This window comes from Oryctolagus cuniculus, chromosome 1 (assembly GCF_964237555.1).
Source record: "Oryctolagus cuniculus chromosome 1, mOryCun1.1, whole genome shotgun sequence".
NCBI lineage: Eukaryota > Metazoa > Chordata > Mammalia > Lagomorpha > Leporidae > Oryctolagus > Oryctolagus cuniculus.
The window spans coordinates 5,374,412-5,392,899 of NC_091432.1; the positions used below are offsets into that span (position 1 = coordinate 5,374,412).

General features: G+C 60.9%; 1 protein-coding gene across 2 annotated transcripts; it reads right to left on the reverse strand.

Moving 5' to 3' along the window:
- On the reverse strand, positions 1-17,092 carry BBS1 (Bardet-Biedl syndrome 1). Of its 2 annotated transcripts, none has more exons than XM_051826598.2 (17): positions 16,974-17,092; positions 16,595-16,677; positions 16,451-16,485; positions 13,486-13,758; positions 13,028-13,074; positions 12,870-12,908; positions 12,713-12,785; positions 9,853-9,984; positions 9,090-9,196; positions 7,770-7,890; positions 7,483-7,641; positions 5,601-5,670; positions 5,074-5,232; positions 4,410-4,543; positions 3,387-3,521; positions 2,519-2,605; positions 1-2,295 (listed from the first exon to the last, which is right to left on the reverse strand). In XM_051826598.2, the coding sequence occupies exons 1-17, from the start codon at positions 17,036-17,038 to the stop codon at positions 2,209-2,211; spliced, it is 1,806 nt and encodes a 601-aa protein (XP_051682558.2). In that variant the 5' UTR covers positions 17,039-17,092; the 3' UTR covers positions 1-2,208. The 2 variants fall into 2 exon arrangements, with proteins under 2 accessions (XP_051682558.2, XP_069924112.1); XM_070068011.1 differs by having other exon boundaries at positions 16,595-16,689; positions 16,974-17,075.
- Between the last annotated feature and the right edge of the window lie 1,396 nt (positions 17,093-18,488).

Here is an 18,488-nt window from a genome sequence, read left to right on the forward strand (position 1 = left end):
TTAAAATGATAGCTGAAAATTTTGTAATAATCCACAGAGCTGAAAGACAGTTCAAACTCTCCCCAGGAGACAGGGATGAAGAGAGACGAGAGAGGAGAATCGGGCGCAACCCCGTCCTCTCTGGCATCACCACTTACAGAGGCTGGGCTCCTCCGGAGGTGAGCACTCAGCCCGGCGTGAACTTCCGAGGCTAGAGGACAGGCGGCGTCTTCAAAGTGTTTACCCCTAGCAACTGAGCTAAAGGTGGGACCCTCGGACAGATCTCACTAAACGGAGCGAGGGGCCTGGGCACAGGGCCCAGCGAAATCTCCCGGGAGCCGACGTGCTCAGGGTGCAGGGCGGGAGGGAGATCCGCCACTGGCACCCCGGGAAACTAAGCGCCAGAAAAAACCAAAGCGATTACTCCCTCCGCGGGAAAGGTGATTTACTGCAAGCCCAGCTCTGGCTGTGCAGCGAGCCCCACAGTACACCGTAACCCGGACAGTGAGTGCGGATTCCCTGGAGACGGCGGGGGGGGGGGGGGGGGGGCGCGCAGTCACAGGAGGCGAGACCCTCCCCTAGCCCACAGGGCCTCCGAGCAAGGCCAGGGTTTGCCACGCAGGAGCGGGGGCTGCTCTGCGCGCTGGCTAGCTCATTACCAAACGGAGGCTTGTTCAGAGAAGGGGCCACTGCTCTTCATCCTCAGCGCGCACAACGTCCTGGAGCGCTCACGGCCCGCGCGCCGGGCGCCTGTGCTGTTCTGCATCGGCCTGCCAACGTGGGCAGTCGCCCGTCTGAATGACGGCACACAGCACACCCTGGAAGTCCACTGTGCGTGCCGGCGCGGTCTCCCCCTCCGCAGTATGAAAAGCTATGAGAACCCAGAAGAGACGGGTCCGGGTCACGGGGTTCACGGCTTGGCTGGGGCGAAGGGACTGCAGGGCCTTCGGCTCCACACACGACCTGCCCCGCCCCTGCTCACATGGCTCCGAAGGCCGGGCCTTTACCTTCCATCTGTGCTGAGCAGGGCATGGGGGGACGTGGGCTGTCACTCGAGTCCTGGGTCTCGGGCAGTGGCAGCTGTGGAGTCCGCCTCCCTGCCCCCCGCCGGGTGTCGCCTTTCCGGAGTCGCCCGCTCTCCGGCAGGGCTGCGAGCTCACCGGCACAGAGCCGAAGCGGGCTTAGATCAATCCGGTCCAGCCGCCTCACTTTACACGTGGGGAAGCGGGGCCCACAGACACCGGGTTACTTCCTGCCGCATTCCCGGCGCCCCTGCTCGGAGCGAAGACACAGGTCCTCAGCTCCCACGCGGCCCAGGCGGCCTGGGACGTGGACCACGCAGACTGGCCAGGGGCTCGGACCGTGGGTCTCTGGCCCTTTGGGTCCAAACAGAGGCCTTCATCCCACCCTCAGCCTCACCCGATTCCTCTGGGCTGTGCCTTTGCAGCTAATGCTCACCGTGGCTGCTGCCCAGGGAACCTTCCACCGCAGGAGGGATCGGGCTCCCGGGCTCCGCCCACGTGCCGCCTCCAGGCCCCAGCAGCACCCCTCCCCGATGCCCTGGCCCCTGTGGCTCTGTCCAGCGTGGCCTGCCTCTCCCTCGGTGCTGTTTCTGGGCATGGGCACCCAGGTCAGGAGCCCGGGGTGCAGTCGCGGCCCCTGCACGGGCACAGGCAGCCTGCGGAGCCTCACAGGCCTGACTCCAGCTGCAGAACAGCCCTGGGCAGCAGCTACCCCTGGGGCCTCTGATGGGGACCGGGAAGGGATCCTGCTCAGCGGGGGCGGGGAGATCAGAGCAGGTGCGTTGCCTCGGGAACCCCGAGTGACAAGGGGGCCCAGTCTCAGCCTAGAAAAGCCTCCGACCTCCCAGGCCAGACCCCTCCCCAGCGTCGGCCGTGGCCGTCGGTGCGCCCGAGGAAAGTGGCGAAGAAGGGCCGGCCGCTCCTGATCGCACAGTGACCGCTTCAGGCTGCTCCTGGGCACCTGGGCGCAGTTTCTGGAAGGGTCAGGAGGGCCAGGCAGCAGGCGCCCGTGGACACACAGCCTGGGAGGGCCGCAGGAACATGAGCCGAGCTTCCTGGGTACACAGAGCTGCTGTGACCGGGAGCAGGGGCGCAGCACGCTGTGGCGTGGGGAGTGGGCCTGGAGCTACTGGACCTGCCCGGCTCCGCGGCAGTGGCTGGGTCTGGCTGGCTCGGATTCCACACGGGCTCGACCACCATCTGGGGCTCAGGCGGCCACCAGGCCCTCACTCACAGGCATGTTGATGTGGGCGCTCAGCAGCGGCGTGCTCTGGCCTTCTCGAAGCACCAGCACCTACAGGGATGTCGGGGGCACACGCCTAGGACGCCCGCCTCTGCTCCCTGTGATGGCCAAGCCTGCTGGTCTATACCACGCTAAGACAGGCCACAGGGCAGGCTGGGAGGCCTCTCCTCCTTGGTCCCCACACCCCGGAGCCAGTGGGGGCTTCATCCACACTCCCCCTGATGGTCCTCCCCAGGGTCCTGCCCACCCCCGGCAGCACCGCCGGGCCCCTCACCTTGATGATGTCTGAGATGCCCTTGCTACTGAGGCTCTCCACGAAGGTCTCCAGGGGATAGCTGAGCCCTGGCACCAGCAAGGGGACCTGAGTTTGGGAACAAAGGGTAAGAAAATCCACTCTCAGGGCTGGAGAGTGACGGCCTCCAAGCACCTCGCCCAGTCCCAGCTGTGTTGCACGCCCTGGTGTGGGCAGGGACGCAGCCGGTCACAGGCCACAGGCATGGGGGGAGTCGATGTTCCAGGGCCCCCAGGGCAAGTCCGTGCCAAGTCTAATCCTCAGGACCCACAGTTCACGCTATTCCTTTCATACTCTGGAGTCTTTCTGAGCGTGGGGTCTGCGGTGGGAAGGTGTGTCCTCCGGGACACACGTGTGGAATCAGGCCCGCGAGTCACGCGGAAATGGTGTCTGGATCAACTCGCCATTCAGGCAGTGGGTTAGTTAGCACAGCTAAGTCTGCTGTCAAAGCCATGTGACCCCCGTGTCCCACCAGGGCTCCCCAGTGCTTGCTCTCCAACAAGAAGGCCCTCGCCGGCCATGGCCCTCCACCCTGGACTTCCTTCACCAAGGTTAAGAAACAACATTCTCTGCTTTCTAGCTTTCCAGTCTTAGGCACTCAGCCAGAGCCACAAACAGACCAAGACAGGGTCACGCCTGGGCAAGTCTCTCCTGCGCTGCCGGAGCCGGGACGTGAGCGGGCTTCGGAGAGGCGGAGCTGCGACCCAGTCTGGGAGGGCAGCAGTGGAGGCGGGGCCTGGCCTGTAGCTGGCCGGCCTGCAGCCACTCACCAGCCCCGCCCACTCCCTCACCTTGGCTTCCAGCAAGGGCCTGCCCGGCTCGGCACTGCACAGCGGAGAGGGGGCCATACCTTGAAGAAGGCCCGGGGCAGGGCGTAGAGCATCTCGTCGTACAGGAAGCAGATCAGCAGCCCCAGGATGGGTCGCGCTGTCGAGGTGTTCTGCAGGTGGAGCGTGAGCTTAAAGGTGGGGCCCAGGCCCTGGACCTGTGGGGGGGGGGGGGGGAAGGCCCTTAGAGCCAGTGGCCTTGGCCCTGGCCTCGCCTGCTTCCTCATCGAGGCCCTCAAGCCACTCTCCTCAACTGTCCAAACACTGTCCACCCAGCCCTCAAAACGCTGAAGCCTCTAGGGTGTGCAGGGCTCAGCAGAGGCCACGCGGCAAGGCAGGGGCAGGGCTGCCCGGACTGCGGGCCCCGACTCCTTCCCCTGTGCCCCGGCCCGCTCTCCCGGGGCCTCCACTCTCTCCCTCCTGTTCGTTCCTCTCCCTCAGCTGTGGGTGGCCCTGAACCCCCTTCTCTGCTGTACCCATCCACTTTCTGAGGAAGAGACGTGGACAAGCTGGCTGGGGTGGACAGCTCCCCGAGAGCTGGCCGGAGCCCTGCTGCCCTGAGGTCACCTGTGACTGAGGGCGTGGGGGCTCCTCCTCCCTCCTGCCTGTGACGTCTCAGGATGCCTGGGGCGCAGAGGTCGGAGTGGCCTCTTCCTGCCCACGGTCCCGACGGCCTGCGCTCCGGTGGTTGCAGGAGCAGTAGTTTCCCCGCTGTACGGGCTCCGGGGAGAGACGTCCCCAGGTGACGTGCCCCCTGCCCAGGCCTGGGGGCTGTCAGAGGCTCGGCATGGAGCAGGGACTGCAGAGTGTCCCTCTCAGTGGCCACAGGACAAGGCAGCCCAGGAGCGGGGGACGGGGAGGGCAGCTCTCCCAAGGGGGACACGAGGCTCGGTCCCTGGTCGGCGGGAAGGGCAAAGGCAGCACGCGCTACACAGGCTTGGCACCGGCCACAGGGGCTCACCTGGGTGGCTGGGGAGCGCTCACCCGCCTGGCCTCTGCCCTCTGCCCTCTGGCCTCTGGCCCCGACTCCCGCCGTGGGTGCTCACCACAGCAAGCAGCTTGAGCGGCTCCCGGGCTGTGGCAGACACGGGGCTCAGGCTGGACTCGAGGGCCTGCACATAAGCGCGAGCCGCCCGGAGGCGCAGCAGGTAGAGGTCCGTCTGGAAGGCCCGGTGCATGGCTGAGGGGGTGACACGAAGGTTGAGAAAGGGGGGGGCGGTGGGCGGGGTCTGCAAGGCCCAGGCTTCTGGTGACACTGGGCACAGGGACCACGCCCCGCCTCCTCTCTGGTCCTCCTACCACTCGCTGCCCACAGATCTGTCTCCTTCATTGGCTCTGTTTGGCCGTAAAAGCTGGTCTTGGCCTTGGTCATCTTCCGATCCACCGTCTTCTTCCCCTGAACGACCCAGGTCCTGCCCTGGATCTGACCACCCGAGAGGAACGCTGCAGGCCCGAGGGCGGGGGCTCCGTGCTCAGCTCCGGCCGAGCATGGGGCCACACTCGATGTCACGTGCTGTGTCTCCAGCAGCAGGGTGGGTGCCCAGGCCTCTCCCCTGCCCCTAACAGCCTCGTGGGTCTCTCCACCCGCGCGTGCCACCACAGCTCAAGGCACGAGGCCTCCTGCTGCTCAGGGCGCCGGGAGACATTCGTCCAGTTCCTCCTGCCCAGGGGCGGCGGCGGAGGAAGGGGAGTGCTGGGGCTGGGCCTCACCGGTGCCAGCCTCCCGCTCGCGCAGTGTCTGGTCCACGTAGAGCCGGGTCTTCCGGGGCACGCTGAGCTTCGTGGCCTGGGCCGGGGGGGGGCCTGCCTCCCCCGCCCCCTCCACAAACACCGCTGTGCGCTTGAGGATCTTGATCATCAGGCCGCCGCCTAGGGAGGGGACAGGCGGAAGCAGTCGTCCCCCCAGTCAGCCCCACACTCCCGTTCTTCTTCCCAAACAATCGGCCTCACAGAGCCGTCCTGTATGCGTCTGCAAGGAAGAGCGAGCCTGCGGGGCCTCCTGACGTCACTTCCTGCATTTGTCTGCCTTTTTATGGACTCCTGTGACATTCCAGCATTGCCGCAGGGCCCGGATGCTGGGGTGGACCACAGAGACCCTGGTGTTGATACCAACCTGCTGAGAGCCGCCTGGAGGTGGCCCAGCGACAGGCCGCGCATCACAGGCCTTGCCTACCACGCTAGGTCCACCCCTGCTCCACCCTCCCCCTCCCTCCCCAGGATCTGGCCTGTCCCCTCACCTCGAGTGGTCATGATGAGGGTGTTGTCTTCCCGCCCGTAGCGGCCAAAGCAAAGACTGGTCACGGCATCCTGTTGGAGACAGCCGAGCTTAGCCGGGGACTTGTCTTGGAGGGGAAGCAGGATGGGCGCGAGGGCTCCTCTGCAAGCCTGCGGCCCAGCCACGCTTCCGGGAAAAGCATCCCTCAGCCCCACTTTTGGGCTTGGGCTCCCACAGGTCTCCCGGTGGAATCTTCCTAGTGCAAGTCTTTCTTCCCAAGTTGTCCCTCACAACGCGGCCTCTCAGGACCACAAACACATGGGCACTTCCAAAAGTTTGCGGAAAATAGAATTAAAAGATGCTATTTTGGTGCAAAATTTTTTTTAATTCCATGCATAGGTTTTTTCATAAAATACATTTTTCATGAACTTTTTGAAGACCCCGCACATACACATGAATTAAAAAATTGTTCTGCATCAAAATAACCTCATCTTTTTTTGGGGTGGGGGGTGGGGGGAGACAGAGTTGAGAAGAAATCCCCATCCACAGGCTCACTTCCCGCTCACTTCCCCCAAATGCCTGCCACAGAAGGGCTGGGCTGAAGCCAGGAGCTTAATTCTGGTCTCCCATGTGGGTGGCAGGAACCCAACCATTTAGCCATCACTTGTTGCCTCCCAGGGTGCACATGGGCAGAGCCAGGACCTGAACCCAGGCCCTCTGGTACGGAATGCCAGCGTCCCGGGCAGCGGCCTCACCGCTGTGCCAAACACCTGTCCCTAAACCCATCTCTCTGAATTTCATTTTCCATGAACTTTTGGAAGGACCCTCACATGTTTACTCTTTGCTAAAACAAAACAAGCCGGCAGATTTATCTCCTCGTCAGGACGTTTCAGGCCCACACATCCGAATCCACGCGTCTGTTCCATCAGTCTTCCCTTCACCCTTCTCCCTGCTCTCCCATCCGCTGCCTGCCCAGTGCTCTGGGCCTTTCAGCTGCTCTTAAATTTTACACTGTGCCATGGGACAATTTCCATTTAAACACACACACACACACACAACACAATTTCATATGCGAGATACTCCAAATTTTCTCTCTTTTTTTTTTTAATATTGTGGTTGTGATCCAGAGTTAAAAAACTCTGGTCCAGGGCCGGTGCTGTGGCGCAGTGGGTTAACGCCCTGGTCTGAGGCACTGGCATCCCATATGGGTGCCAGTTCCCGTCCCGGCTGCTCCACTTCCCATCCAGCTCTCTGCTATGGCCTGGGAAAGCAGTAGAAGATGCACCCGTGTGGGAGACCCGGAAGAGGATTCCTGGCTCCTGGCTTCGGATCGGCGCAGCTCCAGCCGTTGTGGCCGATTGGGGAGTGAACCAGCGGATGGAAGACCCCCCCCCCACCCCGTGTAACTTCGACTTTCAAATAAATACATTAATCTTAAAAACACACACAACACACACACACACACACACACACTCTGGTCCAAACTCATCAAACTACCTGGATTCTTACATCACGAAACGCCACGCCTCCCAGCCTTTCGCAGGCTGCTGCCTGTCTCAACGCTCTTGCACGTGGCCGGCTGCACTGTCACATGCTGTCATGTGTCCTGAGTCCCAGTCCCCTTTCTCCCTCTCCTTTCCTGTCACTGCTTTGCCAGCACGTGGCCGGCCTGTCCGCCTTGCGCTTTGATCTGCTGTGTCTCTGGCTCTCACCTCAGGTCGTTAACTCCTTGAAAACAAGGACTAAATTATTCTTTTATCCATGTCCACACACTGACATGTACACATGAGGTGCTCAAAAGATGTGTTGAAATGCACGACTGTGGGCTGGAAGCAGCAGCCAAGAAGTGCCAAGGTGGGCTGGGGGCGAGGAGCAGCCAGTGGCGGGTGCGGAGGCGGGCTCACCGGGGCACGGATGACATTGAGCAGGGCCTTGTCACGGTAGATGCGGACCTCGCCGTTGGCCAGCCCGGCCATGACGGCCTGCAGGCCCCGGGAACGCTGCTCCAGGAGGTTCATGGTCAGGATGGCTGCGGGCATCTGCACCGTCCACAGCCTCTTACCCTGGCAGGGAACACCAGCGTCTCAGTGGGAGGGGCTAGCAGTCCGCGGCTACAAGTGTGGAAGGAAGGGGCGGCTGCGGTCGCCAGGGTAGGGGTGGGAGAGGTGCCAGTGCTCGCCCGAGGCCGTACTTTGTGGGTGAAGCCGTTCAGGCTGTCTTGGGTGGTGCCCACCACGAAAACTTTGTGAACTCGCACAAGGCCCACGGGCTGGGCGCTCAGCTCGATGCAGTACCTGGGGCGCTTGGAGTCTCTGTGGAAGCAAAGCACACTGTCCCGTCTGGGAGAAACCCTCCTCCCCTCCTGGGCTACGCCCCCGGGCTGACCTGGGCGGGCCCCTGGCCCCAGCTGCTTCCCCTCCTGCCCTTATGTGGATCTGAGACCTGGCACTGGAGGTTTCCGTGAGCTTCCTCACACGGTCCAGCCAGCGCCAGAGCGGGAGGCGGTCTGACTTATCAGAGCAGCAGGAGGGCGGCCCTGCGTGCGTGTCCTCTTCCGGCTCCCGGCCTCTCCTCCTTGGTTTCCCTTACCCAGGAAGTGGGAGCAACTCCTGCCTCCCAACCACAGGCGACAGCGCGCTGCCCTCTCGCCCGGCCGGGGCCAACCAAAGTCCCATCGGATGACCTTGAGCCCCTCGCCCCCGGCTCTGGGCCTCCTGCCAATGCGGCCTCTATGCACACAGGAATCGTTTTACAACCTCAGCAGACACGTCATTCTTCGGATTTAAACCCCATAACGGCTCTCTGCTGCGCCTCAGGCAAGATCCAGGAACTTCACCGTGTCCTCTGGTCCCGCGGGAGCCAGCCCTGCTCCCTCCTCGTCACTGCCCGCCCAGCCCAGGAGACACATCCAGGGGACACACGTCCATGTCTTCCACCTGAGGCTGCCCCCACTTTCTGAGTCCCTGGCCCTGCTTAACCTTCAAGTCACCGCCACGGCCGGTGCTCCCAGTCGCCCTCGCCCTGATTCCCCCACTGCCTCTGCACGTTTCTTCCCCAGCTCCCACCCACGCCGCAGGAACGCCTGGGTTTGCCGACTTTGACACCCATCTTCCCCAGGAGGACAAGCTCCGTCTTCACGGCGTCCTGCCCGCAGGCACACTCCCAGCACCTTCACAGCGCTGACGCACAGCAGGTACTCAGTAAACGCTTCTTGAATTGAAAGATGAGCATTGTATGGAACGTTAAACTAACGCACAAGGTAGTGTCGTGTGCACTCAGAGAGATACAGGGGATGCAGGAGACTCACCAGACCGCACGGCTCGCGTCACAGCCTCCCGCCCCGCCCCCGCCCTCTGACAGCCTGCCTCGTGGGCCTCCAGACACCCCCCTGCTGCTGGACTCAGCCCCATCAGCTCTTCTCACCCCCAAACTCCAGTCCCAGACCTCGTGCGCATCTTGCAAGCCCCCAGAGACCACCAGGTTTCTATCATCTCCTTTGGGCTGGGGCTACCTTCTCAGGATATAGATGTTTCCGTCGCGGCAGGCAGCGGCAAGCCGGAACTCGACGTCAAACTGGCCGGACACCTCCAGGAAGACGGGCACGCTGGGGAGGCTCATCTGCAAAGGAGAGGCTCAAACACTCCCATCGTCTGGGCCCCGGCTCTCCTGCCCCGAAGCAGCTCCTCTGAGTTGGTTCCTGTCAAAGTCCCCCCTCTGCACGGACACGCTGGGGGTCCCGGTCTGAACCTGCACAATGTGGCTGAGGGAAACGGCCAGCAACAAGAGCCTTTGAGGCCACAGCTGTGCCTGGACTCCGGCGCCTCCAAGGCCGCACCCCGAGGAAGCCCGGATAACGGGTGCGAGGGTGTGAGCACACCAGCCTCCTGCTGTGGTGGTCACCGTGAGAAGACGGGCGACGGGCAGTAAACCACAGCACACCTACAGAAGCCATGGCGGCGGCCTTCAGGAGGGCTGGCGTGCACAGACTGCGATGCCGTGCTGCCAGGTGGAGAGAGCAGAGCTCGTGCACCAGCTTCTGTGTAGATGAACAAACACTGTTCTCTGTCTCTGTCTGTATGCGAGCGCCCAGGCAGACAGACGTGCCAAAAGTGTAGCAGCGGATATCTGGGAGGTGGGATTCCGGGGTACATTTATTTTCTTTATGCTTACCTAGGGTTTACTTTTTCCTCCCTGCAATGAACACATTACCCAGCACTAACTGCAGAGCACACAGAAGAATGCAGCCTGCGCCCAGAGCCAGACCCAGCACTGACCTTGGCCAAGATGGTGAAGGCCTCGGGGTCCAGCACCAGGAGCTCCTTGCTCTCCGTGCCCAGCACCAGGCAGGACACGGCGTCCTCATCAGCCAGGTTCTTCTTCAAGGTGGTCATGGTGGTGATGACCGTCTGCAGGAGGACTCCAGGGGTCATCCAGAGAACCCACACACGACACCCCCTCCCCACACGCTCCCGGGATGCCATGGGCACAACAAAGGGTGGAGGAGGAGGAGGAGGAGGAGGAGGAGGAGGAAGAGGAAGTGTCAGCGATAGGACAGAATAATACTAGAGGAAGTGTCAGCAATGGGACAGAATACTTAGGTCCCAAGGTGTTTACAGTCACAAACCTAACTTCCTAACAACAGATGGTTGTGGAAGTCAGTTACATGCAGTCATTAAAAATAAACCACATTTTTGGGGCCGGCGCTGTGGTGTAGAAGGCTAGGCCTCTGTCTGCAGTGCCAGGCTTCCCATATGGGCGCTGGTTCAAGTCCCGGCTGCTCCACTTCTGATCCAGCTCCCTGCTAATAATGCACCTGGAGAAGCAGCAGAGGATGGCCCAAGTCCTTGGGCCCCTGCCCCCGCGTGGGAGACCCAGAAGCGGCTCCCGGCTCCTGGCTCCTGCCTTTGGCCTGGCCTAGCCCTGGCCATTGCAGCCATTTGGCAGTGACCCAGTGAATGGACGATAACACTCTCTCTCTCTCACTTTCTCCCTCTCCCTTTCCCTCTCCCTCTCCTTATCTCTGCCTTTCAAATAAATAAATAAACCTGTAAAAATTAGTGAATACACAAAGCACGTTTTTATAGAACATTCAGTATATGGGGAACACTTCTAGCTTAGTGCTGTGGTTTGAACAGGATTTGACTCCCCAAACTCCTGCAGGCAGCTGAACCCCCAAAGTCTCATGTTAATGGGTGGTAGATTAAAGCTGGAGGCTTGATCCAATTACAACATCTGAAATCAGGTCGTGACTGGATTAGCCCAGACTGCTGGCTGGGGGCCACGATCGATCTTGACGGCATGGCGGGGACCACGCGGGGCTCCCTGCCCCTCTCTGCTTCCCAGCTCGCCACGTGCCCACGCCACCCTCTGGCCTCACCAAATGTCTCAGCCAACAGGGCCACGAGCTCTTGGACTGTGCGCCTCCTAACCACAACCTGAAATAAACCTGCCTTCCTAAGTGGCTTCTCCCAGGTATTTTAGTTAAAATAACAAAAAGTTGATCAATAATGTATAAAGAAAAAAATAGTTAGTATAATCCCAGCTTAAAAAACTTAGGAATGAACAATGCCAGCGGTTACCTCTGGACAAGGGGATCACTGGGGATGTTTAATTAATTCCTCACAGTGCTTCTTTTCTACAGCTGCTACAGTGGGGACATATTCCTCTTCTAACAGTGGGGGGGGGGGGCAGTGCTGTGGCGTAGCGGGTAAAGCCGCCGCCGGCAGTGCTAGCATCCCAGATGGGCGCCACTTCGAGTCCCGGCTGCTCTACTTCCCATCCAGCTCCCTGCTATGGCCTGGGAAAGCAGTAGAAGATGGCCCAAGTGCTTGAGCCCCTGCACCCACGTGGGAGACCTGGAAGAAGCTCCTGGCTCCTGGCTTCAAATGCAGCCATCTGGGGAGTGAACCAGCAGACGGAAGACCGACCTCTCTCTCTTTGCCTCTAACTCTGCCTTCCATATAAATAAATAATTTTTTTATAAAAAAGTAAAAGGACAAATGGACCAAGTACTTGGACCCCTGCCACGCATGTGGGAGACCTGGATGGAGCTCCAGGCTCCTGGTTTTGTCCTGGCTCAGCCCTGGCTGTTGCAGTCATCTGGGGAGTGAACCAGCAGATCCAAGATCAATCTTGCTCTCTCTGTGTTTCTCTCTCATTCTGTCATTCTGCCTTTCAATCAATCAGTCAACCTATCAATCAATAGTAGAACAGCTCTGGGAGTCAACTCCCCTGGATGGAAGCCTCTACAGCTCACTAATGCATGAGCTCATCCAAACAGTGACTAAAATTATAGCCCAGAAACGTGACATAAATGTAACCCATCGCCTGTCTAAGGACCTGGATGTGAATGGTTATGTAAACTGTGAACGACAGAATGAACAATTAATTAAATAGTCAAGGGGCACTAAAAAGGAAGGTGTAAAAGGCTATTTAACACTCAGAATATAAAGTTCCACACTCAAGAGAAGCCTATAGAAAGCATGTTATGAAGGAAAGGCACCGCAAAGAAGTCAGAGCGGGTGTCTCCGGGTGAGGTCACGGTGTCGCTTTTCTCTCTTCCATGCTCATCTTGATTTTCCAAGTTCTCCATAAGAAAAATGTACTTTTTTTTTTTTTTTTTTTGACACAGTTAGAGAGAGAAAGGTCTTCCTTCCGTTGGTTCAGCCCCCAAATGGCCACTACGGCCAGCTCGCTGCGCCAATCCGAAGCCAGGAGCCAGGTGCTTCTCCTGGTCTCCCATGGGGTGCAGGGCCCAAGCACTTGGGCCATCCTCCACTGCACTCCCTGGCCACAGCAGAGAGCTGGCCTGGAAGAGGAGCAACCGGGACAGAATCCGGCACCCTGACCGGGACTAGAACCCAGGATGCCAGCGCCGCAGGCGGAGGATTAGCCTAGTGAGCCGTGGCGCCAGCCCAAAATGTGTTTCTTTGACCCTCAAGAAAACAGAAGTCACACACAAGTCTATGATGCTCTGTGTCTACATTTTAGGAGTTGTCACAGGAGGCGCTGTGGCCTGTGGCTATTTGCAAGGAAAACTGCAAAGTGAAATGGGGCAGGACTGGCTGTAGCTGACCACCGACATCACGTGGTCCCTGTTTCTCACAGGGAAATGAAACAGAGAGAGGGCATTACCTGCCGTCTGATGGTCTTGGACTTGTGCTGGTTCACGAATGCTCCCATCTCGCTCAGCTCCAGCTGCAGAAACCTGGGCACACAGACAGCTGACCCCATGCCCCGGCCTGGCCGCCCCACACCCCACCCGGAGCACCAGCCCTCCCAGGACCCTCACCTGAGTGACTGCACAGACAGAGGCACCTCTGCTTTCTCCCTGCAGGGAAGTGGCCAGCGAGAGATCAGTGGGGGAGCGGGGGCCCTGGGGTCGGACTGGCAGCTCTGGGACGAAGGAGCGGGGAGGGGGAGGGGGACGCGGGGCAGGTGGGCTCTCACCGGATGCCCTCCAGCATCTCCTTCAGGGTCAAGGGGTCAATCTGGTCCTGTGACAGCAGGAAGAAGGGAGAGCCTCTGAGCTCCAGGGCCGCGGGGGACACCCACACTTCCTGCTCAAGTTCAAGCCCTGGGTCGGAATCCAGCCTCAGGGCACGCACGTGCGCACCGTCCTCTGCGGGAAGGCTCCCAGGCCCCTGGCTCTCACCCTTCCAGTCCTCCCCCTTCTCTGGTCTCTCAAAGGTGGGCAGGGGCGAGGCTAGTGCAGAGGGAGTCTCTGGGCTCTGCTCTCCAAAGGGCCTGGCCGAGTGCCCCTCGGGGAGCTGCCACTCAGGGGCCGAGCGTGGCGTCACCGCGGGTCAGCAGTGGCCCTCCCGCCTCCAGCCCACCAGGCACGCCTTCCCCCGGGAGCCCAGGCCTCCTCCAGTGGCTACCATCTTCGCCCTCCCCATGTCCCTTACCTCCTTGGCTTGACTCCAGAGATCTTGTTCCACGGGGTTTAGAGGCAACGGGGGCAGGCTGAACTTGAAGTAGGGCCTGAGGTTCTTATACACGTAGACGCAAGGGCCCGAAGCGAGGGCCAGGGCTGGCGCCCGGGGCTCGTGCTGCTCCATGAGGAAGGTGGCGGCGGCGGCTGGCAGGGCAGGCAGCGGGCTCTCCGTCAGCACTGCAGGCCCTTTGAGCACCTTCAGGCGGGGCTGCCGCGCGCCGGGGCCGAGGTCCCCCACCACCAGCTGCGGAGAGAGAGGGGCTCACTCCCAGCTCGCTCTGCCAGCAGGCTCACCAGCTCAGTCAGCTAAGCTGATTACCCTTCCTGAGCTTCGATCCTCCTGCCTGCAGAATGGGAACACCGACCTCAGGACTGCTTCGGCGAAAATCAAATGCGATGAAGAACCACGGAGCCCAGTGTGTGCCGGAGTCGGCAGCAGCTGATACTTCTATTATTCGCTCAGCCAACACTTCTCCCGCGCCTGCTCCATGCCAGGCACGGCCCTAACACGGGGCTGTGTGTTTTGGGAGCGGCGGGGATGAGGACGTCTGTATCTGGGCTTCCAACAGCACGGCAAGATGTGTTCTGTGGACCCAGAGAGAGAACCCGGCTCCTCGGCCCCTGGGTTTCCCGGCCTTTAGTCCACTCTCCAAGCTGCTGTCACGAAGCCCATTTCCCGAGCGAGGCCTGCAGACCTGTCTGATCTGGTTCTAAACTCCTCTCCCACACCTCAGCGCTGCTATGCTCCGACCAGAACGGACTGCCCGAGCGCCCGAGTGAGGATGCCCTGGGTGCCAGGGACCACGCCAGAAACTGCGTCCTTTCACTGACCCCTCCCGGCCACCTTGCAGGTGGGTACTGTGAGCTCCATTTTCCAATGCACGAGCTGTGTGTTAGAGACACTGAGTAAAGTCAGAGTTGTTAAGTGGTAGAACTGGGACTGCAGTGTAGACCCGCCTGAATCCAGAGCCAATGGATTATTGTGTTATACTGGCCTCAACTTTTTCTTTCTCTTTTTAAGATTTTATTTACTTGAAAGGCAGAGTTACAGATGGAGAGAGGGAGAAAGAACTTCCACCTGCCGGTTCACTTCCCAAACGGCTGAATGGCCTGGGCTGGGCCAGACTGAAGCCAGGAGCCAGCGGCTTCTTCCGAGTCTCCCACGCGGGTGCCGGGGCTCGAGCACTGGGCCAGCTTCTGCTGCTTTCCAGGCGCACTAGCAGGGAACTGGATTGGAAGTGGAGCAGCCAGGATTTGAACTGGCGTCCACACGGGATGCTGGCATTGCAGGTGGCAGCTTTACCCGCTCTACCGTGCCAGCCCCAGCCTCAGCTTTCTAACTTTAAATTTACTCTTTCCAAAAACGCTACGAAGTCTCTCCTGCGCAGCTTCCTCTACCTGCAACGTCTTCCCTATCCTCTCTTCCCAGCCTTCTTGACGGACGTCACTCATCCTGCAGCACGCGGTCACGTCGCTGTCCCCTGGCACTGTCTGAATTCGTCGCTCTCACACTGGTGCCCCCATACTGCTGTCTTCGCTGTAAGCCCAGTGCCCAGCACCGCTGGCCTCTTCGGCACCTTCCCCAGCCGGGCTGCACCGGCAGCAGGGCCGGCATCTCCTGCGACTGTGTGCTGAGTCAGCTCTCGGTTCCGTCTCCTCCACGCCCGTACACGGGGCCCGACTACACGCTTCTCCCTGCTCACGGTCAAACCGCTGATAGGAATCGGGAGGCGAAACCAGAGTCCTACTGCACCATCCACGCGAGGTGCGATTCCAGGGCTCTGGTCCAGCTGCCCACACACCATCCACTGTGGGACTGCCGCCCACGATGATGGCTGAGCTATGGTGGAGAAAAACATGACTCGGAATTGGACGGCTTCCGGTCTGCCACTCAAACGCCAGCAAGCTTACCCGGCCTCTCCAAAACCATCTTCCCTTTAGCAGAATGGGAGTAAACACCATCTGTGTGGCGCAATGTGCCCTGCCCGGCACTTAACCCAGAAATGGGTACCAAACACGTTTTAACTTCCTTTCTTTCTTTTTAGCCTGATATATTCCTTAACCTCGGAAAATACTGACTTCTAACTTTTTAACTCTTTGCTTACATTTTATCTTTAAAGTTGCTTAAAATGCAACCTTTTATTATAGAAACATTTCAAGCATATACGGAAGTAGAATGGCCTCATATAAGGGAAGCCCCATACCCTCATCAGCCACGTCCAACACTTCTCAGCTAATGCCAACCTTAAACCTCCACGCTCTTTGGACAAACATAAAACCCTGATTCCTGGGACCAGTGCTGTGGCATAGCGGGTAAAGCCGCCGCCTGCAGTGCCAGCATCCCATACGGGTGCCAGTTCAAGTCCCGGCTGTTCCACTTCTGATCCAGCTCTCTGCTAATGGTCTGGGAAAGCAGTGGAAAATGACCCAAGTCCTTAGGCCCCCGCACCCACGTGAGAGACCTGGAAAACGCTTCTGGCTCCAGGCTTCGGATTGGTGCAGCTCCAGACACTGTGGCCATCTGGGGAGTGAACCAGCGGATGGAAGACCTCTCTCTCTCTGCCTCTCCTTCTCTCTCTGTGTAACTGACTTTCAAATAAATAAATAAATCTTAAAAAAAAAAAAAAAAAACACCTCTGACTCCTCCCCTCTGCCTTTCCCTGCATTCTAAGCCCCGCCTCCCGCACGAATCCGCCCTTTCAGTGCCCTCGCGTTCACCAAGCCAAGAGGCTCTGCTGTGGCAGAATCCCAAGCGGGGGACCACTCTGCTCTTCGTGAAACCAGCAGTTCTCCTCACTCACTCCACATAAAAGTACAGACAGGGCCCTCAGGGCGCTCCTTCTCGGTCCACGAGGGCTCCGGATCACGCCGAGGGGCTCTGGGGCCCTCAGCGCCTCTGCCCCCGCTCCTTCGGCCGGGGCGGTGGACGCACTCACCTTGTACTCCCCGTCCCCATGCAGATCCGCCAGCGCTGGAAAACACGAAAGGGCCACGACCTCAGCCCAGACCGCCAGGGGCTTCATTCCAGGGCCACTGTGGGGCTTCCCCCTCTCTCACAGCCCCGGGCTCCCGAGACTCACCCAGGCAGGCCGAGAAGGTGTGGATGTTGGCCGTGGGGTCGTAGTGCGCGTCCAGCCATTTCGAACTGGCTTCAGTGCTGGCACTGGGCGCAGAGTTGGGGGGCGGGTTCCAGGGGAGGAAAAGAAAACGGTGAAGGGGGCTTGTTTCTGAGGGTGAGCTGTGCAGGGGCTGGGGGCGGGCGGCACACAACGTCTGGGTCCAAGTTCGGGCGCCGCCCCCGGCGCGCCGAGGGACCCCGAGTCGGACACCCCCCGCACTTCCTGGGCCTCGGTTCCTCTACCGGATCTCCGAAGGCCCAGCGCAGCGCCCCCCTCCCTTTACATCCGCGGGAAAGCAGGACTTGAAGATCCCCCCGCCCCAACACACCCGGGCCTTCACCTCTCAGCTCGGCCGCGGTCGGAATCGGATGAAGCGGCAGCAGCCATCTTCGCAGGCGTCGTCATGGCAACCGGCCCCGCCGCCTTCGCCGCCACGGCGCAACGCCCAATCGCGCCCGGGCTCGGGAAAGCGCGCGCGAACGAAGGTTCCGCGGGCGAAGCTGTCTCCGCCAAGCCGGAGGGGCCCCCAGGTGCAGGATGCGGGGCTCCCGGCTGGGGTCATCCTGCCCAAGCCCAGTCCCCCGATTCCAGGCCTCTGGACCCTGAGTGATCTCTGGGGCCGAGACAGCGCCTTCTGGCTTGCAGGCCTGGATCCGAGCGTTCAGAGCGGTGAAGCGAACTCCTGTCTTCTCCAGGATGGTTAACCGGGTCAAAGGGGGCCTCGTCCTTTATAGCTGCCTTGCAGGCCCGGGCTGAACCTTTGTGCCTTGTTCCCTGCAAGTGGAGGGCAGTGCGGAGGGTTCTGAATGACGTGGACGGCTTCCCACTTCAGACGGGCAGAACCTTTCCAAGTGCGGGGAAAGCCACAGAGGAGGGCTGTGTGTCCACACGGGGACGGTCTGTGTGTCCACACCGGGACGGGGCCGGGTCCTGAGGGGAACACGGGCTGACCATGGCCCTCCCCTCCCACCCCTCTGCTGGGAACAGGGCTGTGTGTCCACACCGGGACGGGGCCGGGTCCTGAGGGGAACACGGGCTGACCATGGCCCTCCCGCTCCCACCCCTCTGCTGGGAACAGGGCTGTGTGTCCACACCGGGACGGGCCCGGGTCCTGAGGGGAACACGGGCTGACCATGGCCCTCCCACTCCCACCCCTCTGCTGGGAACAGGGCTGTGTGTCCACACGGGGACGGGGCCGGGTCCTGAGGGGAACACGGGCTGACCATGGCCCTCCCGCTCCCACCCCTCTGCTGGGAACAGGGCTGTGTGTCCACACCGGGACGGGCCCGGGTCCTGAGGGGAGCACGGGCTGACCATGGCCCTCCCGCTCCCACCCTTGCTGGGAACAGGGCTGTGTGTCCACACCGGGACGGGGCCGGGTCCTGAGGGGAACATGGGCTGACCATGGCCCTCCCACTCCCACCCCTGCTGGGAACAGGGCTGTGTGTCCACACGGGGACGGGGCCGGGTCCTGAGGGGAACACGGGCTGACCATGGCCCTCCCGCTCCCACCCCTGCTGGGAACAGGGCTGTGTGTCCACACGGGGACGGGGCCGGGTCCTGAGGGGAACACGGGCTGACCATGGCCCTCCCGCTCCCACCCCTGCTGGGAACAGGGCTGTGTGTCCACACGGGGACGGGGCCGGGTCCTGAGGGGAACACGGGCTGACCATGGCCCTCCCGCTCCCACCCTTGCTGGGAACAGGGCTGTGTGTCCACACCGGGACGGGGCCGGGTCCTGAGGGGAACACGGGCTGACCATGGCCCTCCCACTCCCACCCCTGCTGGGAACAGGGCTGTGTGTCCACACGGGGACGGGGCCGGGTCCTGAGGGGAACACGGGCTGACCATGGCC